The sequence below is a fragment of the Erpetoichthys calabaricus genome, chromosome 5 (genome assembly GCF_900747795.2).
Source record: "Erpetoichthys calabaricus chromosome 5, fErpCal1.3, whole genome shotgun sequence".
In the NCBI taxonomy this organism is placed as follows: Eukaryota; Metazoa; Chordata; class Cladistia; order Polypteriformes; family Polypteridae; genus Erpetoichthys; species Erpetoichthys calabaricus.
Genome location: NC_041398.2, coordinates 225,716,994 through 225,744,596, shown reverse-complemented (window position 1 = coordinate 225,744,596; position 27,603 = coordinate 225,716,994). Strand labels below are relative to the sequence as shown.

The 27,603-nt window shown below is 36.5% G+C and overlaps 1 protein-coding gene across 1 annotated transcript in view; it reads left to right on the top strand.

Moving 5' to 3' along the window:
- Nucleotides 1–27,360, top strand: part of mfhas1 (multifunctional ROCO family signaling regulator 1) — a 114,599-nt gene extending 87,239 nt beyond the window's left edge. Inside the window, exons 2-3 of the mRNA XM_028802602.2 lie at nt 20,473–20,738; nt 25,115–27,360. Coding sequence (XP_028658435.1) covers nt 20,473–20,603 — 131 coding nt within the window. The 3' untranslated portion in view covers nt 20,604–20,738; nt 25,115–27,360. The remainder of the gene's footprint in view (nt 1–20,472; nt 20,739–25,114) is intronic.
- Nucleotides 27,361–27,603: the final 243 nt, after the last annotated feature.

Genomic DNA, 27,603 nt, shown 5'->3' with positions numbered 1-27,603 from the left:
TGATCATTAGACACAAAAGACATCAACTTTGTCTGTTGGATGAATTATCCAGGCCCCATTGTTACTGTCTACACAGGAGCTCATTCCATTGTTGTGACTTCATAGGAAATAAATGTAGTCCATTGACGCATCACATATGCCAGCACATTGGAATTCAGAAGTCAACTTTAGAGCAACACAAGCATAAAGACTGTGGTGTTGGAAAAGATGTGGGTGATCGGCTGTTTGTGTTGTTTTATGTTTGTCATGTAAGATCTGAATGTATAATGTATAATATACATTGAGAACACCCAGTGCCTGTGGGATGCTCAGTGCAAAAAAGTATGTGTAAGAAAATATTTTGTGGAGGGCCTAGAAAAATCCATATATACAAGTAGAGAATGGGTAAACTTCAACTAGACAATTACATGCCAGGAGTTCAACCTGATGCATCACTGCATCACTATACTACCTTCTTATATTAACAGACATTAAAAAAAAAAAAATATATATATATATATATATATATATACAGTATACCACTGATGAGACAAAATATTATGAACACATCCATCAGAGTGAATGACACTGACTATCTCTTAACAATGGCACATGTCAAGATCAGGGATATAGAGGTGGTAAGCTGACATTAGGCACTCATAGTCAATGTGTTGAATACAGAACATATAGGCAGGTGAAAAGACCTAAGTGACTTTGATAAGAGTCAAGTTGTTATTGCCAGATGACTGGGTCAGAGCAAATTGTAAAGCTTGTGGGGAGCTCACAGTCAGCCGTGGTGAGTACTTCCTGACAGTGGTCTAGGAGGGAAAAAATAGAATCGGAAATAGAGGGTGTTGGGTGGTTAAACCTCATTAATTCAAGAGGTCAAATACGGCTATCCCGTCTGGTAGAAATCAACAGAAGGGTTACTATGAGACTAAATGCAGATAATATTAATAATGGTTACAGAAATAATGTGCCGTGGCACACAGTGCATCAGACCCTGCTGTTTCATCATATAGACGGCCAGGTCATTTACGTGGCTAAGAAATGGCACCAGAATACACTGTGGGAAGAAGGCAAGCTAGAGGAAGGAGTTGTGATGATCTGGGAAAAGTTCTGCTGGAAAACCATAGGTTTGGGCATTCATGTAGACATTATTTGATGTATATCATTTACCTAAACGTTGTTGCAAACCAGGTACACTCCTTCAGGGCAACAGTATTCAGTAGTCGTCAGTATCTTTTAGTAGGATAATGTGCACTGCCTCACTGAACCAGTTGTTTGGGAATGCTTGAATAAGTCAACGCGTTGCCCTGGCCTCTGAATTCTCCAAGTTTATATCTACAGAAATAAACATTTAATGTTATCTCTTGGCTTAATCTTATAAGAATGCTTTGTAATCTTGTAGGCTTCTGCCTACCACAAATATTGCTGTGCTTGCTTAACATTCTTTAGCACAACCAATGTGATGGCTTTTAGTCTCTGTGAGGGAATTTTTACATAATGTTTTGCAAAATGGGTTGTGTAGCAGCATAATGTTTAGAGTGGTTGTTTCACAGATTCTGGAGACTATGTTAGTATCCAGCCCTGTCTGTGTGTGGGTTATCTCTGGGAGTAAATCTTTTAATCAAAAAAAAAAAGAACGGTTTAAAAAGCAGCATAAAATGTATCATCATTCCACAAGTACCAAAGCAGCCCACACCTTTCACCCTTCACCCAGAGAGCACAGTAGAGTCTAATTCTGGCATACTTTTTGTTTGTCTAATGTTAGAACTGGTAAACTAAATTCATTATGCGTATTTATTGGCTTTGTTTGTTTGCTCCTTGACTGACTTGTTACTTTTCATGAGGTCTTTTGGTTACCATGTCTTATCTAACTACAGCATAGTATTATGAAGAGACATTCCCTGCATTCCCTATGCAGGTTAATAGATTTAACATGTTCACTTTATCTTGTAGAAATGGTACAAAATTGTAGATATTATCAGATAAACATGCAGAGGCTCAGTTTCCTTGCGTGCTGGTGATTGTTTTGGACAGAGATAGGGTCTACTCCTGTCATGCAGGAGGATTTGGAAAAAAATAGACAGGATGCAGCGAGATGTGTGTGTGTGTGTGTGTGTGTGTGTTTTGTGCCTGTGACCTCAACTTAAGGGAACAAGATTCTGAGGAGAAACTAACAGTTGATGGGTCATTTAGATAAGACCCACATTGAAACAAATGCATGCAGTAGCTGCCTAAACAAACAACTGTGCAAACCAGAATGGTGTTAATTCGGCATTTATTAGCAAGAGAGCTAATGACATGTTCAAGTGCATAGCACAAATTTTGTTAAGGGGCTGCACAACACACTTGTGAGGCCTCCTCTGGAACAGTGCTTGCAGCTTTGGTCTCCGTATAGCAGTAATAGAGAAAATCCAGGTAAGAACTCATAAAAGCTTATTTCAGGGGTGTTGATCCATGAAAGATTGAAAGACTTGAAACTTTCCAATGTAAACAAATTAAGATTAAAATATGACTTGAGAAAAGTGTTAACAATTATGAATTTATATAGTAGGGTGTATGACGGCTGTTATTTTAAAGTGACCTCTTCAGCTTGAGCACAAGTCCACATATGATGATGGTTAAGAGTAAATTTTGCAGAAAATATTACTAAGTCTTTCATCACAGAGAGATTAACAGATACATGGAATGAATTATCAAGCAGTCTAGTAACGGGGTCCTTCAATTCTCAACTTAAAATATATTTTACAAATGTCAGATGATCTTTTGTGAGTATAAAGATCTGTTTTCTGGTGTAATTGTAAATAAACCAGTGATGTTCGGCTGGAGGTGGCAAGCTTTAGTCACCATAACAGATTACAATACTCTCATTTTATTGTAATAGTTGTATATTGAATCTCCTACAAGATACATAAGACAGTGCTAAAATTCTTCACTACCTCTCACAACCCATTATCATGACAGCCTGTTCTTATCACTTTCCTGTGTTTATTCCAGAGCTCTTAGTTTTCTCTATGTAACAGCTGTGTAGGCTCAAGCGGTGTCTGTTTCACATGTAGTGCTGCTTAGAATACAGCAACCTCATGGTTGCCTAGAGCTAATATAACAACACACAGACAGAAAAACATTTTGTTTTTTGCTTCTTCATAATGTCCCTTTGGTCATTTGTATTTTCTACGTGTGTACTCATACACACTTTTATATATCATATTTACAGATCCAACATCTTGTGTTCAAAATGCACTTCTAGCTGCTGTTTATGCTGATTCTCCTGTCACAGTCCCATGCCCAGTCATTGTCTTCACATTCTCCCAGTATCTGTGTGTTTTTTTTGATTTGGGTACTCCAACCTTCCCACACATCTCCAGTGTTATAAATATTGGAGGTTTTAAGCAGGAGTGTGTGTGTGTGTGTGTGAGAGAGAGAGAATGAGTGCTATGATGAACTAGCACTCTGTCGAGGATTAATATCTTCCATGCACTCCGTGCTGCCATGGATGGGCTTCAGCAGACAGTGACTCTGAATTGGATTGAGGAAGTTATGTTATACTTTATTGGACGGTAATATAATTTTATTACACATCTAATTTTTTTTTTAATATGTTGTTTATTTTGACTTTAAGAGTGAACATGCATTTGTTATTTACTGCAGAACGGTCAGCAATAATCTAAATAAATGTATAGTTTTGTCTGTCTTTCTGTTACTATATCAAGAAAAAGCAATAGATAGATTTGTATGGAAAATATTTGAAAAATATGCCAATATAGGGTACAGATTTTTTTTGGTTTCCATAATGAAACAAAATGATAGCCAGAATAATGGCAGAACTATTAAGATATTGATTAGTAGACTGGTTTAAAAAAATTGCATATACCATTAGGGCCATTTTCAATGTAAACATTTTAACAGGTGCCAGTAATAAAGGCAGTTTCTTAGGTGTTGTATAAGCGGAGTCATGGAACTCAGTCATCACCATCCAATAATTTAGCCCCATGTGACCACATGTATAAGTGGACCTTGTGATAGACTTGGCACCCATTACAAGATTGGTTCGTTCCTTGTACCCAATGCTGCCTTGAAAGGTCCTGAAGTGAGTTTGAAAATGTACAGTAGATGTGCGCATGAGAATGACCTTCAGTGAGTAGGCACCCAGTGTAAGACTGATTCTTAGCTTGTGTCTGATTCTTCATCTTCAGTCTCTGACTTCCTACAATTTTGCAATGTAAATATAAGTTTTAGAAACAGATTTCCAGTTAAACAAGATTTTGCATGGCTTAGTTTTACTTCTGCTTACATAATTGGAAGTGGATGATCTGGAAATTCAGGTGCAGTTACACTACACCAAGAAAACTTTTTTTAAATTTAGAGAGAAATGTGTCCTGTAATAAAAAATTACAAGTATCATTTAAATCTCACCTTTAGCTAAACGTAAGTGCAAATAAATTGTGAAATAGTAAGTGGCATATACTTATGATCTAGAAGAAAAGGAATGCTATGGGCATTAATTAGAGTCTTGTCTAAGCACAACTTGTGTTATATATAAACGTCTATGTGTGGAAGTGTGTGTGCCTGTCCAACCCGGAAGTGAGAGGTGGAGTCGGATTTAGGGCTCCTTCTCCGAGGAAACAGAAAAATCGCTTAGCCGCTAATAATACAAGTGGGGCCAGCATGTCAGCAAAACGAAACCTCAGAAGAAAGGCAAAGTTGCTTAGCCGCTAACATCAGCAAAACGGTATCCTTTTTACTTTTCCTACCACCGGTAATGCACAAGTGATGCGAGCATGTCAGTAAAATGAATCCTCCTAGGAGAGAGATGCCCAGTGTAGTTACTTTCAATTGCCTGACATCTCTTCATTTCAGTTTTTTTTTCTGACAATTTCAATAGTTTCTAGGACCCCGGCTTCTTACAGCATGGGCTTATACAGCTAGTATATAGCATAAGAGACATAAAACTGAAACTTGTCATTAGTGTTGAAAATTTAAGGGAGAAAAAAAAAATCACAGAATTGGAGAAAATGTGTCACGATAGGAAAATCAAGGTCTGGAACATGGGACTCGAGTAAATCTGTCCACAGTAGGAATTACCAGTGTTAACACACAAGATTAACTTGACGTTTTCTTCACCCCAGATATGCTGTGTGATCAAAAAGTTTTCAGCCCATACCTGACAAGTTATTCTATGGCACTAATTTTGTAAGAGGGGCCAAGATTATATTGTAGCTTCCTTGTTTCTAAACCAAGTCAACGTGGATGCTAAACACTGAAAGTCAAATGTTGGTTCATCACTAAATTTTTAATGCTAGAGAACAATCTGCTTTCAGAGATTCAGTCAAGCCTAGTCAATGTTAACAAGAACCTCTCTATTTCATATGCCAGTGTGGTACAGTGATTAAGGATTTGGGGCCTCATGTATAAACTGTGCATACACCCGTTTCCACTTTCACTTCGAGATGTATAAAAACTAAATTTGGCATAAAGCCACACACATTTTCACGGCAACCTTACACCTTACGTGCACATATCTGCTTGGTTTTGCAAATGGGTGGTAGCACTGTTTGTGTCGTTTCCCTTTCTTTTTTAGATTTGCATCCATGACAAAAGTTTTATCAAATAAACTGAAATTAATTGCATATCATTTATAAATTTAAGACATTTGATTTGTAATCATTCTGTAACCATATAATGGTGCCCAGAATTTCCAAACTATTCCAGCCACCATAGCTGCTTTAGCATTGTTAGAAGACATCGCAAATGGAAGAATTAGAAGAAAACGCATATTTACAGATCATACCGACTTCTTGACCCATGATGATGACTGGCTTCTAAGTCAACTTAGATTTCCAAGAGCTATTCTCTTGGAGCTGTGTGCTGTTAGAACAGTAGGATTTATACTTGATATAACGTTTACAATTAAATGCCATTAAATTATGTATATTAAATTTAAATAATGTATATTGTTCATAATTAAACATGTGGGGGCACAGTGGTGCACCAGTACTGATGAGCTGGCATACCGTCCAGGGATTGTTCCTGCCTTGTGCTCTATGCTTGCAAAGACTGCCGCAACCCTGGATGGATGGATGGATGGAATAATTGAACATGTATAATGAAGATTTTTCAATGTTCCTTAAAAATCTTGTAGAATCGGCTTTCTAAGCCTACAGCTGGTTTTACATTTATTAGTGACGCTTATTGTATGGCGATTGGTTACATGGAGAAAGAAATGGAAGGACAGGAATTAGCTATTGGTACGTTTGACAAGGATGGTACTGCTGCAATAAATTATTCCATGCAGGGTCACGCATGTCCCATCAAGCATCTCATGGGGCACCAGCTCATTGTTTCTGCTGTGCCACTGTGCCCCCACACGTTTAGTACATGCTTTAATGCATTTCATCATTAAAATGATATCAAGTACAGTAATCCCTCCTCCATTGCGGGGGTTGCGTTCCAGAGCCACCCGCGAAATAAGAAAATCCGCGAAGTAGAAACCATATGTTTATATGGTTATTTTTATATTGTCATGCTTGAGTCACAGATTTGCGCAGAAACACAGGAGGTTGTAGAGAGACAGGAACGTTATTCAAACACTGCAAACAAACATTTGTCTCTTTTTCAAAAGTTTAAACTGTGCTCCATGACAAGACAGAGATGACAGTTCTGTCTCACAATTAAAAGAATGCAAACATATCTTCCTCTTCAAAGGAGTGAAGCAAACAAATCAATAGGGCTGTTTGGCTTTTAAGTATGCGAAGCACCGCCGGTACAAAGCTGTTGAAGGCGGCAGCTCACACCCCCTCCGTCAGGAGCAGGGAGAGAAAGAAAGAGAGAGAGAGAGGGACAGAGAAAAACAAAGTCAAAAATCAATACGTGCCCTTCGAGCTTTTAAGTATGCGAAGCACCGTGCAGCATGTCGCTTCAGGAAGCAGCTGCACACAGAAGGTAGCAACGTGAAGATAATCTTTCAGCATTTTTAGACGAGCGTCCGTATCGTCTAGGTGTGCGAACAGCCCCCCTGCTCACACCCCCTACGTCAGGATCAGAGTTAGTCAGCGCAAGAGAGAGAGAGAGAAAGTAAGTTGGGTAGCTTCTCAGCCATCTGCCAATAGCGTCCCTCGTATGAAATCAACTGGGCAAACCAACTGAGGAAGCATGTACCAGAAATTAAAAGACCCATTGTCCTCAGAAATCCGCGAACCAGCAAAAAATCCGCGATATATATTTAAATATGCTTACATATAAAATCCGCGATAGAGTGAAGCCGCGAAAGGCGAAGCGCGATATAGCGAGGGATCACTGTATACAGCTTAGCATTCTAAAAATGTTCAGAGATTTGTAATATAATGAATGTTATATATTCTGTGCGCCGATCACTGCCTGCATGCTCCTTTTGGCGTAAGAGAAAACCAGTTTAAGAAGCACAGAGTGATTAATGAATGGGTCGGGGAACACTTACAATATGAAGCATTTAACGTGCTATTTTAGTTACACTGAGATTTGAGAAACTAGTAAATTAAACATCGATTTTTAAGATGACGTTTACAACTTTCTACTTTAATGACAAAATAATCTACAAGTTTAAAGTGGAAATTTCAAGAATAAATTCGACATTTCGACTTTAATCTCGACATAGACCTTTTTTTCCCTTCAGTGTTTCCCTATTTTTTTTTCTTCTCTGTGGTCCTAATACACTTCCGTATGAAACTCGAGACACTCGCCTTTTCTTGTTGACCACTATCTGACCACTTGTGTGTCTTCACCACGCTATAACACTCTCATCTGTTTCCATTGGTTGTTTTCACCACTGCCTAAGCCACCAAACAGTATGTTTTTCATTGCCTCCACTAAACAGGACCTCCATTTCACAGTCACCAAAATTCTTCTTTTTTGCTTGTGCTGTTGCATTGTCTTTTAACAAAACACTGAACAGAAGGGGCTATTTATATTGATTTGCATATTCAAATATGTGAAATTCACGTTCATTGGGACTTATAAAGGGGAAGTGCATGGAACTTTGCTTATGCACAATTTTATGCATCTGAATTTGTTTGTGCGCACACACATTTCTAATTTTGTCTGTACGCCATGTTTTAGTATGAATTCTATGTGTTTTAGTTTGAATTCTATGCTTTATACATGAGGCCCCTGCACTTTAGGCATAAAACTCTGGGGTTGAGGGTTCAAATTCCATTTCTGACACTATTTGACCATGAGTAAGTCACATCCCCTGCCTGTGCTCCAACTGGAAAAACAAAAGTAATGTAACCAATTGTAAGTCACCTTGGATAAACGCAAAACAAGAAAAGAATAACAATATACCAAATCAAAACATGACCTTCAGAATTTCATCATAATAGAATGTCTCTCAAAGATGACTTGCTAGCCTTTCAACATCAGCAACAGAGAAGAAGCACTGTCAGTGTCAGTGTTGAGCAAACAGAATCTCATGCTAAAGAATTAAGACTGTGAGAAATTTAAGAAATATTTCATTACCTGGGGTATGAGACTTGGATACTCCAGACAACAGTCAAACCAATAAAAGCATGGTGATTCTCCAACAGCAATGATATGTCTAAGCCAGTGTCTGCAATATCATGTGCAGAATTTCTTATTATGTTGAGGGCATTGTACATATTGATTACATGCCTCAGAAGGGCCAAATAGCCTGTGAGTACTACACTGAATTGCTTTACTGTTTGTGGCTGTCAGTTAATAAGAAGCAATAGCTTGTGCTATATTAGTAGTGCAATGTACAGTTGACAGTCAGCCCAACATGCATATCTTGGGGGTGAAAAGGAATATTAAGATACCAGGAAAAATCCCTATGCAGAAAAGGGAGGAATGTGTAGACAGTGACCAGGCCCAAGATGCAATATTCAGTAGCTGTAGGGCAATATTGTTTATTCCTGCGTTACTATGTTATTGAACATTCTATTCAGCCTTTTCTTGTATAGTGGTCTTTACTGATGTCAAGCTGAAAGTACTTTCATAGATTCATAGATACAAAAACACAAAAAATAACAATAATCTTGCAATACAAACATTGTGAATTTCCCATTGGGATTAATAAAGTATCTATCTATCTATAGCATATAAGCCCAAATATATTTAAAGTAATAATAATAATAATATGTGGTCTGTTTGAAGTGGTCAGAAGGAAGGGTTTTAGATGGCTGATTCAGTGGAACAAAGCATTGTAGGTGATGTGTCAACAATCACCCCACCCCACCTGCTCCTCTGGGTTCAGCATGCAGCACTGACTGCCAAGTGCATCTCTCAAAGGAGCAGTACTCCTTTGTTAACTGAGCAATTTGCGTCACATGAAGGAAATCCCCTGGTAATATCCTGGATACTATTGTTCATTCAGTGTGTGTCCCCTGAAAACCAAAATAGGCCTAGAATGTGTGTATAGAGCACAAAAGAGGTTTGTTTTTTCCCTTTTCTCTTAAAGCCAACAAATTATTTGAGTTTCACTAGGATGACTTTTCATCCTGGTATGATGTCATCCATTGAGCAAGCAGGACAATGAATGAAAGTGGAATGCAGGGCAGTCCTAATCCAGTTGGATGACTCAGACTGGAGTACCTTCATATTGTTCATATATTTATTAGTTAGTCGTCTAAATTCAGCATCACATCTTTGGAAGACAAGTGAATTTTGTAAAATAAAAATGTTAAATCACCGCATCTATTAGAGTGTTCATTTTTGGATTTCAACAATATGAAGAAAAACTGCATTGCAGAATACTAAATGATATACTCATGCGAGAGTTGCCCTTATAACATGATAAAAAAGCATCCATTACACACTGCCTTGCCATATCATTAACTGAAAAATTTTAAACATATGTTGTTTTTCCACTTGGTGCAAGCTTACATTAAAAAGGTACAATAATAATTTGGCTTCAGCTGATGAAATATTCAAATCATCTCAATGTTCAGAAAAGCCCAAAATGTCATGTGTTAAATCACTCATCTTGGCCACTGATTGGCTTCTATAAATGCTAATATCTTCACAGCTGTCCTACTGCAGTTCCCTAATGAACATTGCTTAAGGCTAATTGATGTCCCCAGATGAGACTCGTGCACTTCATAACTCTTCAGAGTGACAGAATTGTTTTGAAGGGGCTTTCATTTTCACTTTGTGCTCTCGTCTGTAAATTCACAGCAGACAGTAACAGCTAGTTGAAAGCAAGTAGTTGTAAGTGCAACCATAAGACACTACATGAAAATAAAGTTTGAGCGAACACAAACAAACAATTAAGAACATGCAGTATGCTAGAATGGCATTTTTAGTATTCTAGTGGAGTGCTTGTATACAACACAGACACAATTTGCAGAAGACAAAGATTGATTATATTGTTTTTATCTTTTTTGTCTTAAAAAAATGGTAACATATACAGTATGTAAATTAATAGAAAGAAATTACATTTGAAACTTTCCATTTTGTGATTGGAAGAATGAGAGCTGTATTTGCTGTCTCATTTAAGATGTATCAAATGCATTTCTGAAAAGAAAAAGAAAAAAAGCTTGTGTGAAATAAGATTTTTCTTGCAATGTAAAGTAGCTATGCTTATTTAAGAGACAGGACTTTTTTTGTTATTTTTAGAGCTAAGCCAATAGTTTCAAATAAAGACTAATGTAAATAAATGTAAAAATATTACATATAATTGATGAGAAGTCTAAAACATAAAAGTATAGCTTATAAAAAGAACTTAGAAGTTGTTATGAACTCATCACTGTTCACATCCAGGAAATGTACTAAAATAATTTAGAAGGCTAATAGGATATTGGGTTTAGTACACTCTTAAAAAAAAAAAAATCAGAGGACTTTGTAAATACATGGTTGGTAGGTAAAAATTCTAATTTAATGATTTTGTTAAACTTCTGAATTGTAAACATCCACTAAACAGTGTCATCTCCAGACAGAAGAGCAGCTTCAGCGACAGACTGCTGTCACTGTCCTGCTCCACTGACAGATTGAGGAGATCGTTCCTCCCCCAAACTATGCGACTCTTTAATTCCACCCGGGGGGGTAAACGTTAACATTTAGCATTATACAAAGTTATTGTCTGTTTTTCACCTGCATTATTATCATTCTTTAATTTAATATTATTTATTGTATCAGTATGCTGCTGCTGGAGAATGTGAATTTCCCATTGGGATTAATAAAGTATCTATCTATCTATCTATCTATCTATCTATCTATCTATCTATCTATCTATCTATCTATCTATCTATCTATCTATCTAAACATTAATAAGTTGTGCTGACACTATAATAGTAATTACTTCAACTTACTACTGTAAGTAATTTGAACTCCATTTTAATTACTTCAACTTACTACTGTAAGTAATTTGAACTCCATTTAATTAATTCACAGATAAAAAGAAAACTTATGCTGTGGTAACTTAATCATTTATTAGGTAACCTGATGTCTACGTTCCTTCCCACTTAACATGTCCGCACAGATTTGTAGCTTGTTACCTGCCCGCTAAACACTGTAGTGTAAAAGACTGTCGTAGAGTGAGTAATAAACACATTGTCATGATGAAAGTGATGTCTGTATGCAAGCTTTGGTTTGTAATAAATTGTTTTTATAATGATGTCACATTTTAACTTGATTATGCTAACAAATAATGAGATAAAACCATTTGGAACTACCTAAATGTGTGAAATGTTCAACTTTAAAACTTTTAGTCTGACTTAGCACTGCCTGGCCACGCAATAAGGAGACCAGAGTTCACATCCCTGGTGCTCCCTGCATATATTTTGCATGTTCTCCCTGTGCTCATAGGGTTTCTTCTCATAGGTAAATTAACATTGCTAAATTGGCCCCAGAGTGGGTGTGTTGTTCACCCTGTGATGGACTGGTGCTCTGTCCAGGAGTTGTTTCTGCCAGTGCCCATTGCTTGCTGGGATAGGCTGCAGCTGCCCCATGACCCTTTCCTTCATAAGTGGGTTTAGAAAATTTAGAAAATGGATGATACTTATATTATCTTTACGTACAGAGAAAACAGTAACTTCATGTTTTGTTGCTAACTTAAAAACTTGAGTTTATACTATAATTATTAAGTACATGGCAATTAAAAATACTTTTAAATGTGAAGGTGAAGTATGCTGGATCTGTTTAATTTTAACAGAAGATGACATAATTCAAAAAGCTAGTGGCATTCATTTTTTTGTTGATCTGAACCATTTGTTTTTAGGGTACATATTGATACCCCTAAAGGATAAGGTTGTTATTTTTCAAGGCAATGTTATCCTTTCACAATAATTTTATACATTAATTTGCTGTGGGGAACTCTCTTCCTTGGTGGAGCTTTTGTATAAATTTTGAGAACCAGTGTGTCTGTTTTTGCCATTTAAAATGGGGTCTGCAAGACCGAGCATGATTTTCTTAAACAATTTTTTAAAAATTCTTTACTGAGGAAATGCAATTTATCATAGCAAATATATACCATAAATTGTGAAAAAAATATTTTTGACTTGGAAAATACCAAACTTATTATGTAAGATGTACCATGCATTGTTTAGTGCAATTTTGTTCTGCATATTATAGATAGGACAAAGCAAAGACACTAAAATTCTGAAAAATGTGTAAAATAAACGCACTATGTAAACCCTAGGGCAGGCATGGTGAGAAGAGAAGAAAGCTTTATGGCCTGCAGATTTTCTAAGGCAGCGGTTCTCAAACTGTGGGGGGCGCGAAGTGACAAAAAAGGGGGCATGAATGTTGCCATATGTGGCGTAATTTCGCTATTCATGGGAAAATTTTAAACTTGTAGTGGTGTATCGGCAGCAAAAAATATAGGAATAAATTTTATTAGGGTTTCAAAAAAACGTTAGGGGAGGCACGATTAAAACTGTTATGAAAACTCGGGTCACAAATATCGCAAATAAAGGTTGAGAAACGCTGTTCTAAGGAATACCTAGTCCGGACTCCACAGCTTGCTGTCAGTTTTCAAGAGGGTATAGCAAAGAAGTTGTCTGCAATGTGTCCATCACAAATGCCTTCTTTAAGTGAATATATGTAAACACTTTTTGTTTACAGAGATTGTCAGGGGCTATTCAAGTATCTCCTAGAGGTAAAGAATATGGACTTCATTTATGTTACATTTAACAAGAGTAAGATTTTCCTTGGTTCATTTCAATTTTTGATTAATTCTTATTCATTTTAAGGTTATGGAGAATAATAGTCCAGCCATGCATCACTGGGTGCACGTCCACCACAGATACCCTTGTATTCATATGAAGTATAGTATCTAGTAAGTTTATGTAAGGAATTTATTTAATTACTATTTAATTATGGATATTACTACTGTTTGACTCTATAGGCTGGAAAACATAAAATTTGTTTATAGCCTTTCATCTCTTAACAAAAAAAAAAAAAACAAAATAAACTCTACAAACGAGAGTTTCTCCCTCTTAGTTTATTTCTCTTAATGGAACTGCTGTAAATATTTAGGTTTGCTTCTTGCTATCTTGCAGTTGTTACAGTAAATAAAATTACATTTTGCATAATATAGGCTCTTGCTGACCTGATAATAGCTGACTTTGCATCTTTTATTATAATTCATTCATTTATTTACATAGCCATTCAGACAGTGTGAACTGAACTTGCCTACCTATGAAATTAATTCACAATTTTTTATTTTATCTCCTGCTCCTATAAAGCACTTGAGTGTTTATAGTTACGTCATGATTTACACATTGCAATGTCTGAAGATATAGTTGTGCACATTATTCCAGTGTACTCCGAGGACTGCCATAATAATGTTATTAGAATAGCAAATATTTTAAAGTACATTAACTAATCTGTTTTTGGCTTATTACTTATGTACTCTGATTATTTTTATTAAAATCTTCATCTGCCTACTTTATCCAATTTAGTGTCTCACGTCTGGAGCCTAAGCCATGTGATTATGTGTTTATTTGTTTTTGTACTCAAATAAGAATGTATGTCTGTCCTGAACATTTGCTGGGGAAAATATATTAAAAAAAAAAGCTTCAAAGGTTTTAAAATCTATGTACAAGAGTGTCTTTTCAAGTCCAATTTATATGATTAGGGGGCTCTTCATGTAAAAATGTTTTTTGGTAGCCCGTTTAGTGACAACATATTACTTAGTAGCAAATTCCTGATAATAAAGAGCTCATCTGTTTAATGATGTTCCTTTAGGATAGCCAATACTATTAAAATGGTCTTCCTGTCTGGATGAAATGAAATTGAAGCTAATACTTTAGATGGATGCAAAGCAGTCACAGCTGCTCCTCCTTACAAGTGGCGCCTTGCTAATGAAAGCAATTAGCATTCATTCTTCAGATCATATTGGCTTAAGGTGGAGAAGAAACCAGGCATGGCAGACTGTCTGCATCTGATATATGATGTCTTTCGTTAGACAGACTGAAAGATGGGAGACTGACAGATACAGATGTTATTGAAGGCCACTTGCAAGCAGTGGTCTTTGTAAATACCCCGTAACCAGGCTGGTTTGTGCTTGTATGTCTTTGTGAATCAGCAGCTTAGAGCTTTTCAGGAATCATCTGCTTTCTTCTGGGTGAACAATAGCTCCTCTCTCTGCATTCAGATTAGGCAAGCTGTCTGCAGTGAAAGGCTAGTTGCATTATGAGGCAGGGTTTCTACGGACTGTGTTTAGGATTACCAGCATTTGATTTTATCAGTAAAGTTCAGTTTCTTTGAAATTAAAATTCCTATCAGTGAAACCGGAAATATTGAAACCGAAACATCCTAGTGGGTAGAAAGTTAGAGGTTTTCAGAAATAAATGTAATACGTAGTTATAAGGTATGTAATATGAGGGTAGGATTTACAGTATAATGTGCCATGCTTGGGTCATAGTTGCAGCTCAGTATATTTACAAAAAAAATACACTTCAGTTTTTATGTTAACACCACCCAAAGGTGCTTTTAAACAGAGACTGTTAACAAATACAATGTAGTCATGGGATGGTTTGGTACCTGGCTCAGAATGAAAGAGTGAAAAAGAGGCATAGACTGATCTTTAAGTCCTGTGCCTTAACCACAAGGGCACACTTTCTGCCGGTTATAGAAATGGTAAGCATAAAAAATAAACATACACAAGACTGTAGTTTACTTTGAGTATGTTGCACACATTCTATTTTTTTTTTTTTTTTTGCAAAGTATCTGCAAAATTTCAGGTATATACTGCAAAATTATTCCCATACCCATTCATTCATTTAATTAATTATTTCTTAATTTTCAATTTAAAATGTAACAATAAAGCTGCACCCTTCAAACACACTTAAAGAATGACAATCTCCACACATTGAGATTAACACAGGCCATAAATTGATTAGCATAGTTTATCATTACAAACCCTCTAGACTATATCAACATGCAAGTTCATGCCTGGCCGAGCTTTTAGCGGTATTCTCCCACTATATATATATATATATATATATATATATATATATATATATATAATCTGTCTGACTTTCAAGCCTTCTGCTTTTAATTAATTTTGAGTAATTTTTTAATAGTATGATCACGCATCTATATTCCTCTGTTATATTACATTACAATTACATATTTGGCCAACACCTTTATCCAAGGCAACTTACAACGTTTATGAAACAATTGGTTACATTTTTTTTCGGTTTTCCAGGTCAAGTGACTTGCTCAGGGTCACACAGTATCAGTAACAGGATTTGAACCCACAAACTCAGGGTTTGAAGCAGCGGCGTAGCAAGGTTCACAGGGGCCTGGGTGCAATCATCATTGAATGGGCCCCCAAACCTGCGCGCTTCGTGCGCTCGCAAAAAAAAAAAAAAAAAAAAAAAAAAGAGGCCTGATGGGCCTGCCCGGGGCCCGGGTGCATTGCACCCCTTGCCCCATTGTAGCTACGCCACAAGTTTGAAGTCCAGAGCCTTAACCACTATATCACATTGTCTGCCATATATCACAATGAATGCCAGTTTACTATTTAATTATCAGATGCAGTCAGAGCAATGTAGTGGAACCAGCAGGAGTTTATAATGTTATTTAACAACTGACAAACAAGGTGCTGTTTACAATGTATAGAAAGTATACTCTTCAACATTATACAGTAATGGAAATCTGTGTTCACAGCCATACTTCATTATATAACTTCTGTATAAATTACACAAGTACATAATCATTTATTCTGAACACATATAAAAGTGGCATATATTGGTGTGAATCATGAATAACATGTACAGTACAGCATTGTATTTCATCATTGTATAGTGATTGGTGATGATACTCTATGGACTTGGTTTACAATAAGCACCCACGATCTTCTGAGGACTCATACAACTTGTGGCTTACCTGTGGAGTCTGGTGTACCTACAGCCTGTTTGAGATGATAGGCTACTGACTCCATTTCCCTCATCTGTCAACTTCTCTTTTGTGTTTGCTTATCATGTTTTCAGGTTACAACTTTAAGACTTACTTGAGAAAGATCTTGTTAATAAAGTGGGTTTTTTTTATCCTCTGACATACAATTACTACATTTACATGCACTTCAATAATCTAATTATTCACAGAAACCTGATTTATAAAATGGCATGTATTCCGATTAGAGAAATTGGGTAATTGGCCTCTGAGAAGCTTGATCAACAGAAGTAAATTTCTCTGCAAATAATCTGATTATATGGTCATGTAAACCTGTAACCGGGTTGCTGTTAAGGATTTTTGCAGTCTGCACACATCTGTAGCACTTTGCCAGCCTGCGTTTGTGTTTGCTTCTCACATGCTTTCAGCAGCCATGGGTAGAAGCGTCCACAAAATATATTTCCAGTGGCAAATGTTCAGGTGATCACATTATTCTTTTCTTGGCTGAAATAATCTTTGTGAATATTTCAGAAATCAGTAAATTTATGTTGATGAGCTGAATATACAGTGCTAAAGTCAGCAAGACAATCTCAAGAGCAGTAGGGTAACGTTAAAAGTAACATAGGTTAAGTAGTCAGATTACTTTTTAAAGTAACATGTAACATAAATCAATATTTATCTTATTGAAGTAAAAATAGGTGCATTATTATTATTCCAGGAGCAGTGAAGTATAAAGATTGAAGAACACATATTGGGTCATTTACAGGGCTCAATCGCACAGCCAAGAAGGAAGGAGTTTGCTGCATGCAATTCGATAAAAGAATCCTATAAATAAAGCATCAATTTGACTAAACACATTTATAAAACACAAAGAAAATTATAACAGGCCTCATGCTTGTTTTCATATTTACAGTGGTCGATGATGATGTTTAATTCTTTTTTGTACAGTTTAATGATATTGGAGTATTTTGCCAAAGGAGAACTCCAGAAGATTACTTGCACGTTCAAATGTGGTTTATTAAGAAATTAGATTTCTGACTTAATCAGGTTATTCACTTAGTGTGATTACGTGTGTATACATAAACACACTGAGCGTTAGCCTTTCATGAATTCTTCTTTCTAGTTACAAAATTAATTATGTTAGTTTTGCAGGATGGCTATTCAAACTGTGTTATGAAAGATTTGCAAGGATGTCAGCTGCATTTCAGTTTTGATTTATTGACTAAAAGCATCTATGTAGTCAGAGTTGGTAATACTATAGAAAAATAAGAGTAGCATGATAGTATTAGCATCTTAAAATCACCATTAAAATTAGAATAGTATAGAATAAACAGAAAAGGTGTAGTTAGTATTTGATGAGATGAATCAACATGAAGTAAGTTCACCCTTCAATATAATAGTATGTTTGTAAGATAATGTGTAATTGTATGAAAGACTAAGATACCACAATTATGTTCTACTAGTGTAAATGTTGACCAGCTTCCGCCACAATATGGAATCTCTCTCTTCAACCAGCATTGTGACCATAAGAGTGTAATGCTCAAACCAGCCCTATGTAGGCACTAGCCTTCTACAGAAAGGGAGTAGTTAATGTGCAATCCTTGGTTCTGTGCGGTTTAATTACTGCTTTTTCCTCTTGAATGCTTTAGTTGGCAAGCTGCTAGAGTGCTATGAGCAAGTACTAAAGAAGGTCGATCTTTGATGCAAACATTGTTTTGTTCTTTTATATAGGGGTCTGCGTCATACTAATGGTTAAAGCTCTGAGCATGGGGCAGATGCTATACAAATGTATTAAATAAAAAAAATAAAATGTAAGAAGAACAATGAAAACACTTTGCAGTATGATTTTATAGAGACATTTTTACACTGTGTGTTCCCCCAATATGTTTTCTAATTAAAAATTGAGGTAACAAAACCATATTCTCCAGTCTAAATGCTGTAAATTGACTACTAGGAAACTGAACATCTGTCAAGTTTTTATTTATTTATTTTTTTTTGTGTGTGTGGTAAGCTGGAATCATACTCATATTCTATTTTGCATTTAAATGTGATCTTCCAGAATAGGGGTACATTTCATAAGCAAAAATTACAATCTCACTGAGCGTCACTTATTATTGAGAAAGACATAAAAAAAATCTTGCAGTTTTCTTAAAAATGGTAAGGGTTTTTATTTCTTTACTTGATACAAAACAGGGGCCCGGCTGTTCGTGCTGATCACACACAGAGTTCAAATTCCACACCAGGAGACCACTATCTGTGTAGAGTTTGCACATCCTCGTGATGTCTACATAAGTTCTTCTTAAAATACTCCAGTTTTGCACAGACATTCCAAATACATGCAGAATACGTTAATGATTAAGAGATCCTGTCTGAGTGATTATGGCTGTGAGCATGAGAGCACCCTGCAGTGAACTGGCACCATGTACATTTGGCTATTGCTTTTTACCTAATGCTGCCGCCAGGATAAAAAAAAGATAAAAAAGTTAGTGGAAAATATCACATATTTTGACTTTTAATGTTGATTTAACTTGTTTAAATTAGCCTTTAAGGCTCAGGAAGGCAACATATCATTACAACAAGAATCTCTGGTACAACAGGAACATCAGCTGTGACTGAGGTCTTTTCTCTCCATATGTGCCCTGCTGGCTTGGTTTGGAGAAAACATAGTCTGAATGAAAGAGAGCACTGAGATGTTGCATCTTTGTGACACACAGGCAAACAGTGAGCAAGTGTGCATCAAAATGTTCTGGCTGCTGTTTATCAACATATTCAAATATTGTTTCCAAGACTTTGTGGAACTGATGACATGATTAACTTAGACATCCATCTTCATTCTCTCTCTCACTATTTCTGTAAATTAAATATTCCAGCAAGTTCTTGTTATATAATAGATATTGGGTATGATCTTCAGCTTTGCCTCATTTTGAAGTTTGTCTCTTATTGTTTGAATTTCAAAAGAGCCTTATCTCACAACTCATATAGCATATAATTTGTCAAGTGCAAGCTAAAATATTTGTGTACATGTGGATACATTTGAGCTATCCATCCATTATCCAACCCGCTATATCCTAACTACAGAGTCACGGGGGTCTGCTGGAGCCAATCCCAGCCAACACAGGGTGCAAGGCAGAAAACAAACCCCGGGCAGGGCACCATCCCACTGCAGGGCACACACACACACCAAAATCTGTCTAAATTCAGCAAAAAATCACAAATATATCTGCAGACATTAAAGAGGTAAATCAAAGCAATATATAGTACTGATTACTACTTTTTGTTTGCTTCACAATGCAGCATTATAGCGTACTATGTATATGAATCATTACAATAGTATTTGCTAGATAATAGTACAGATGTACTTTTTGCATTCCTATTACATGAATTAATAGAAACACCTAGCAATATTGAAATTTCAGATACTCTGTTACATACTGTACCTGCTTAATCAGGATAAAGAACTGCTAATCAGAAAATTAGTTAGAGAACACTCTTACAGATCACGTGTTCATTGTGGAAGTAAGGATTTCTTCTATAGAGGGTAACATCCAGCACTTGTCTTTTACATGCATGTAATGTATATACTGCTTATTTTGCTTGCTGGTGCCAATCAAAAACATAAGTTTAACAAAGTTTTTGTCAGTTGTTATTTTTCCGGAATTATTGAGTAATCTGTGTTATTTTAAAATGACATGGCTGATAGCTAAGCGCTGCTTTTTAAACATGACCAGATCAACTAGTCAGTCCTGTCCATCATAATATGTTTAAGGCTGACACCTTCAAATAAATCTGTCAGGTTTGCCCATCACAAGACCAATTAGGTCACTGGAATTACTACTGTTGATTTTTTTTTTATTTATTATATATAATTTATTTAATTTCCCAATTAGAAGAAATAGTCTTTAGACAGTTTTCAAGGGTGGTAGTCTTTTCAGATCTGCATCTTTGTTTTTATAATTTTATGTTTTCACTTTTTATGAAGGAATATTAGTTCTTATTTTTCCTCTTGATCAGAAGTTAGATAGTCTGGTCTTAGAGGAATGCAGCATCTCCTGTCCCTCTTTACAGCTTTTTTGTTGTTGTTGTTGTTAACTTAATACTGTACTGTACTTGTTTGATGTTTTTGATTTAGAGTCTCTTTTTTTCTCTCTTTTACAGGTGAGTTGCTGAGCCAGGTGAGGCCAGAGGGAGTAACTGAAATCATCTGCCCAAAGAATGGAAGCGAGCGAGTAAATGTGGCCCTGGTGTACCCTCCCACCCCTACTGTTGTCAGCCCTTGTCAGAAGTGAAAGGCTCTGTGGTAGAGCTACAAGGCTTCCCTATCTATTCCCCCTATTTAACCACTTCACCTGCGCAGACAACTTCATATCTACTACACCAATCTTCTAAACTGACAAAAGCCACACTGGAGTACTGTTGGAAAGGTAAGAAAGCAGCCAGTCACTGCCAAATGATGTGTGTTGAGAGAAGAATTAATGAATACAGTGGTCACTTTCAAAATGGAAAGGGATACCACATCCATATACCGTAAGTAATACAGAAGTGTATCATCAGGTATAACAGGTATATGGTGTCCGTTGACACTCCACACAAGGTGAGAATAGCTTAGAGTCATTTCAAAGTTAATTTAGAGCAAATAATAAAGGAGTTAATAAAGAATTCTTCAAAGAAAAATACATTTCCATTTTTGCTGCATAATACCAGTCTGCTGTGTTATATTTATATTTCAAAACAAAAACTTTAAGGAAGGATACTCTGATCACATCTTTTCTAAAAATAAAACAGTAGGCATGTTTGATGGATTCATTACTTGCTAATTGTTGGAAAATGATCCACAAGGATGATTCTTGTTGTCCTGATGCTGAATATTTGTTTTGACATTTGTAGGCACTTCATAAAATTGATTTCTAACTATTGGTTATACTTTGACAATAAATTAAAGTTACTTGAACTTTAAACAAGGGCGAAGAACTCTCCTCTGCTTACCGTGAAACAAGTGTGGGTTAGTAAACCAAAATTCGTATTACTGTTAACTGTATTACAAAACTAAAAGCAATTAAGATGGGCAAGGCAGGAGTGCAACTTTGATTTCTGTTGTGGGAAACACTGTATTGACTGGTATGACTGTGTGAGGAATGAGCAGCCTAGTTATAACTAATAAAACATCCAAAACTGGCAGAGTAAAATACCCCTAAGTTTTATCACATATCTCTAAACCCCAATTACTTAAATTGATATTAGTATAAATGTATTATAGTATAAACATCCATCCATTATCCATCCATCCATTTTCCAACCCGCTGAATCCGAACACGGGGTCACGGGGGTCTGCTGGAGCCAATCCCAGCCAACACAGGGCACTAGGCAGGGAACCAATCCTGGGCAGGGTGCCAACCCACCGCAGACATCCATCCATTATCCAACCCGCTATATCCTAACTACAGGGTCACGGGGGTCTACTGGAGCCAATCCCAGCCAACACAGGGCGCAAGGCAGGAAACAAACACCGGGCAGGGCGCCAGCCCACAGCAGGGCTATAGTATAAACATGCTGAAAATATTAAGTACTGATACTTGCTACAAATGTCTCCTGAATAGAAAGAAGGGAGTGCATGTATTACAGAACATCTTGTTACTTTACTGTGACAGCATTGATTTGATTTAAATCTGTGTTGCAAATAATAAGATAATGTGCTGAAACTATTATAATGTAGCTAAAACGATTTGAAAAATTTAGCCTAATAATGATTAGGCCATGGTGTCCGTTTTGGATTCTAATGCTAAATACTTTTCTTTGACATTTGGTATATTTTTCAAATCTTTAGGGCATGATATTGCATTTATAGCAACTTTTATGACATACCAGTCAAATAATTGACAAATAGAGTAAATCAAGCTTTAAAATGTGCCTGAACTGTTGTTAAAAATCCCTCCAATAACGGAGTGTATTCATTCTGAAATATTGCTGGATGCTGAAGAACCAAAATAGGTATCATTCACACTGAAGTTAAAATCAGATGTTCCCATCCTATGTCTCATGTGTAAGCAATCATATGTTGTAGCTTTGTTTGGAATCGAAAAGTGCTAATCATATGTTGTTATAGTGGCAAAGATGCATTTGTGCACAAGTAGGTTAAAGGATATGTTCAGTATTTTTCAAGTCACCTATTTATGTCACATTCATGGTGTTCAATTGCAATGGGAAAGTGTTCTAAAGTGAAAAAAAAAGTTTATACAACATTGTTTCAACCAGTAATCATATCATGCACATGCCCCACAAGCTGCTATGAATATAAAAGTGAAATAAAAAACACCACGCATCACAGATGGCTTTTATATGTATTTAATATAACATTGATGATAAATTAAAATCATGTAGCTTCTAAATAATTTGCGTTTCTAGAATTTTCTCAAGTGTTCATCAATGCTCTAGCCACCCACTCAGCACTGCAGGAATAAAGTTGACTTGCCTGCATTGCAAACAATTATGGAAATGCAGACCTCTACTTCAGAGTTGTAATGGTAGTCATTAAGTCAAGACTCTGAATCTACGTTCTGTACAAATTGTGATCAGTTCATTCAGAATAATTTTTGGGCACTTATGATCTTCAATCAGTCAAAGTTTTCTTTTCTGTAATAATGAAGATACATTGGGTTGACCCACTTATTCATCAATGCACACTTTAACTACATGACAGAGGTATCAGAGTATCTCCACTCCTGCTTATGAGAGACTCTGGAGTAGTGCAGACATCATCTCGCTCAAGCATGTGTGGTCCTAAATCACTCTCCTGGAGCTAAGTTTCAGGAGAGGGGTTTCTGCTGGCCAAGTGCTTGGTGGCCAGGTGACATTTGTATTTCTGTCAGACAATATGGAGACACTTTATTGGTACTGTGTGAGGGTTCAGTACAATACCAGACAGGTGACAGGTTTATGTGGAACAGATCTAGGCATTTCAGAGAGTAGAATATCTATCAGCAAAAAATTTTACTTCCATGTAGTTTCAATTGCACTGTTTTTTAATGTTCATATTTGAAGCAACTTAAAAATTACTGCAGGTAATTGAATTTTTGTCGTCTCATATTTGTCTTGTCTTTTGACATTTTCCTGTGTACGTTTCAGTGCAGCATAGCATAACATTGCTCCAGACAGTAACATAATGCTTTCATTATATTTTATTTATTTATCCACTTCAACTACTACATATTGTAGTAACAGACTTATGGTTCACCAATGCAAAGTGGAAACTGGCAACAGTTGTAAACTCTGAGTTAAGGAGCAAATGAATGTTATTTGAAAATACTACACATGTTAACAAGAATTACATTGTATCAGAGAGAGGACATGCAAGTGATGGGTGTAACAGAGCAAGACGCAGAGGAAAGGAGGATATGGAAAAAGATGATCCGCTGTGGCAACCACTAATGGGAGCAGCTGAAAGAAGAAGTACCATAAAATAATATCCTCAGTTGCTTCTCACGAGGAACCTGGAGACTATCCTGCCAGCACAGTGCACAAAACTGGAACCATTCCTGAATGTGGACCAAGTCCATACTACATGCAGATATCTAAGGCAGTTGCACCTTATATGTCAGTCTTTTTAATTTATTGAAAAGTCAATGTAATTTTCATTAAGTGTGTAATTATAATTTAGTTATAGCTAGTGTCTTACTTAGAGGAGAAAATTCAAAAACTTCAACTGGAGTTAAGTTAGATGTCAGTTCCTGTTCAGCTAGTACTTTGGAATTAATATCGAGCTAAGGTTTAAAGGTGCTGAAGTTGCCCTGAGCAAGGTAACAACTTCCCTTTATTTACACTTATTTTGTGGAAGTTTTTTTTTTTTTTTTTTTTAAGACATTTCTGTGCAATTTCAATTTTTTCCCTAGATTTCATCTGCCCTCTTAACTGAAAATACAGCAGCTCTGAAATAATAATAAATAATAATGAAACATAATTAATAAAATAATAATAATAATAACAATAAATACCTGCCGCTCTGAAGTAATAATAATGGGTAACATAGTAGTACAGTTGTTAGCGCTATGGGTTCAAATCTCATGTCCAATCACTGTGTGTTTAGATTTTGCACATTCTGAAGATTTGCAGGTTAGATGTTGATGGATAGGCTGTTTGATGGACTGGCGCCCCATCCAGGGTTCCTACCTTGCACTGTGCTACAAGTATAGAATTTGGCCTTCTGTGACCCTCAATTGGACGAAGCAGGTTTGATCTTTTTTTTTTTTTTGTAATTTCTTTCAGCATAAATTGTGATTTACAGTAGGTGGAAAAAAATTAGGTTCATTGGTTCCTTAAAATTATTCTTATGATTTTGTGTGGGTTAGTGTGCTTTGTGATGGACTGGTACACTGTTCAGGACTGGTTCCTGTCATGTGCCTAATGCTACTGGAAAAGTCAGGGCCTCTTAGTGACCATGAACTGGATAAGTATGTTAGATAATAGATGAATGGATAAATGAAAATGAATATAAGGAAATACTAGACTCGGATTGGGTTTTACCTGAACTTATTGAAAGACTACATTAGTATCAGAAATGCCTACAGGACCTTTTAGCTAGAAAATCACTCAGGGTGTTATCAGATGCCAGGAGTTTGGCAGTGTAAAGACTTTTCTTTTTGCCAGTGCAGTTCTGACTGACTTAATAGTGAGTAATTCCTGTACCGTGTGATCCAGTTTTGAATAGTGGCAGTGAACTTATAGCAGAGGTTACAAGGTTAACTGCAAAAGTGCTTAAACTGTAAGCAGCCTACTGATATTTACATTTTCTTTTCTGTCTTTTCAGGGGGCACATCGGCCATTGAAATGGAAGATTGTTTACTGTGAAGAGCAGTATTCCACATAACTCTGGCAATTTACAAAGCTGTATTATGGACTCCTACTAAAATGTAACTGTTTGTGATCGGAGACGCAGCACATCACATTTTTTTCAGACTGTTACTCTTCAGCTATTCCTTTCAACCACAAAGATCCACCATCCAATACCTAGCCTGAATTAAAGATGGCAAAATGACTGAGAAGACACAATTTTATTTATGTTCCATATTTAAGCTTTTTTTTTTTTTGATTTACAGGCTTCTCAGGGATTTCTTGTATCTGAAGCACATTTGAAAGCCATAATAAATATCTTGAAAAGGTTGTCTTAAAACATGCATGCGTTTTCACATCTAATCAGAGTTCTTCTTAGTGGTAAATACTATATATAGAGTCACGAAGAACAAGCATGCTTGCCATTTCTGGACCTGACTCAATGCTCTTACCTTTTGTACTGTTATTTTTATGTCCTTCTCTCACACTCTAATTTGCCTACCATACTGATCCTTCACAGATTTAAGTTTAAAATTGAGTGTGAAACTGTTTGCTGTCTGTGAAGTACAACGTAGCTCTTAATGAAAAAGGGGCCGGATAACAATTTAAGGACATTATAAATCTATGAAAACATTTTAGCCAGCATTAATGCAAATACACAGTGAGAGGGGGAACATTAAAAGAGAAGGGAATTATGTCATCACTGTGAACTTATCACACTGTTCAGACAGCAGAATGGTAGTACAAGTAATCTGTAAATTTCTGTTAAGGTGGATGCTTTAGAATATCTGAAAGGCTGATTTGGTGACTTGGTTACTCTCCCTCTGACCTCACCCAAAGTATTAGAAATGTGCCTTCTGCCACAAATACAAATGGTCTTTGAGATAAATCATTCATTATAACAGGGTATATGGCATTTGGCCCCAAATATCGTATCGATACTAATGCACCACACATGAAAGAGAAGATTTCCTTTTGTGTACTGCTGTTTATTGGAAGCTAGCAGCCAAAGTAGAAATTAGCCAGTGCCCAGTTACAAATGCACACTGTACATGTTAGGGATTTTGTCATGACGGATTTAAATTTAGAAATAAATGACCCAGATTGTTGACAGCTTTGACCAGCAACATCTGAGACATCTGTCTGTGTAGCTCATCCAAACTGTTTCGGAGAGACAGAACACGGCTATTTTATGCACAGCCTACAGTATATGGTGTAGAACTGCAGGAAACATGGAGGTAAACACACACGTGACTGCTTGTTAAACTACCTAATTGCATTCCAAATGATTGTTACCCCAGCTTAATTTAATTCAGTTTCATTCATTATCCCATCAGCGTCAGGCACAAAGCAGGAGCCAGGGGCCTCATGTATAACGCCGTGCGTAGAACTCACACTATAACATGGCGTAAGCACAAAAGCGGGATTGTGCGTATGCACAGAAAAATCCAGATGCAGGAATCTGTGCGCACGCATACTTTCACGTTCTTCCACTACATAAATCCCGATTTGCGTGAAAAGTAACGCACGTGCACGCGCCTTCTGTCCCGCCCCAACTCCTCCCAGAATTACGCCTCTTTGAATATGCAAATCAATATAAATAGCCTTCTGAGAAAAGACAATGTGAAAAGCACAGGGGAAAATATAAGAATTTCAGCGAATACCAAGTGGAGGCAAAGGAAAAACGTACTATTTGTTGGTTTAAACAGTGGTATAATCAACAAAAGAAAGTTGATCGAATGACAGAGTGTCGGAAAAACTCGAAAGATCAAATTCACAAAGTCGCACAGTGCCCGAAATAAAAAAGAAATCACATATCAAAGTCGCTGTGAAAAGGCGAGTTGTAGCCCACCGTCTGAGTGTCATATGAAAGCGTATTAGGGTACAAACAAAAAACATAGGCACACAGTGGGAAAAAAGCACGAAATGTCAACTTTAATCTCGAAATTTCTTAAAATCGTTTATTTTACTACCGTAGTTTCTCAAGTAGCATGTTAAATGCTTTTTTCTGTGTTTGATCTTCTATGTGCTCTATGTGTGTGAATCACTACGTGCTTCCGTTCTTTCTCTTTCTCCGACAGGACACAGAATCCATTACATTCGTGATATTACAGCTCTCTGAATAATTAAAATACTGAGATGTATACGTGATATCATTTTCATGATGATAGGAATGAAAGCATGTTATTAAACATGGGAACACGGTGGCGCAGTGATTGTTCATATCTCACGCAAGAGGCTTGTTGCACCATGTGTGACCTTCGATGAAATAATTTATTACAGAAGTACTGTCTCTTTCAAACGTACTAACCTCCAATTCCTGTCCATACTTTTCTTTCTCCAATCGCCACACAATCAGCTCTGTAATAGACGTGAAGCCATTTGTAAGCTTAGAACGCCGATTCTTCAAAACTTTTAAGGAACATTGAAATATCTTCGTAGTACATGTTTAATTATTCTATTCGT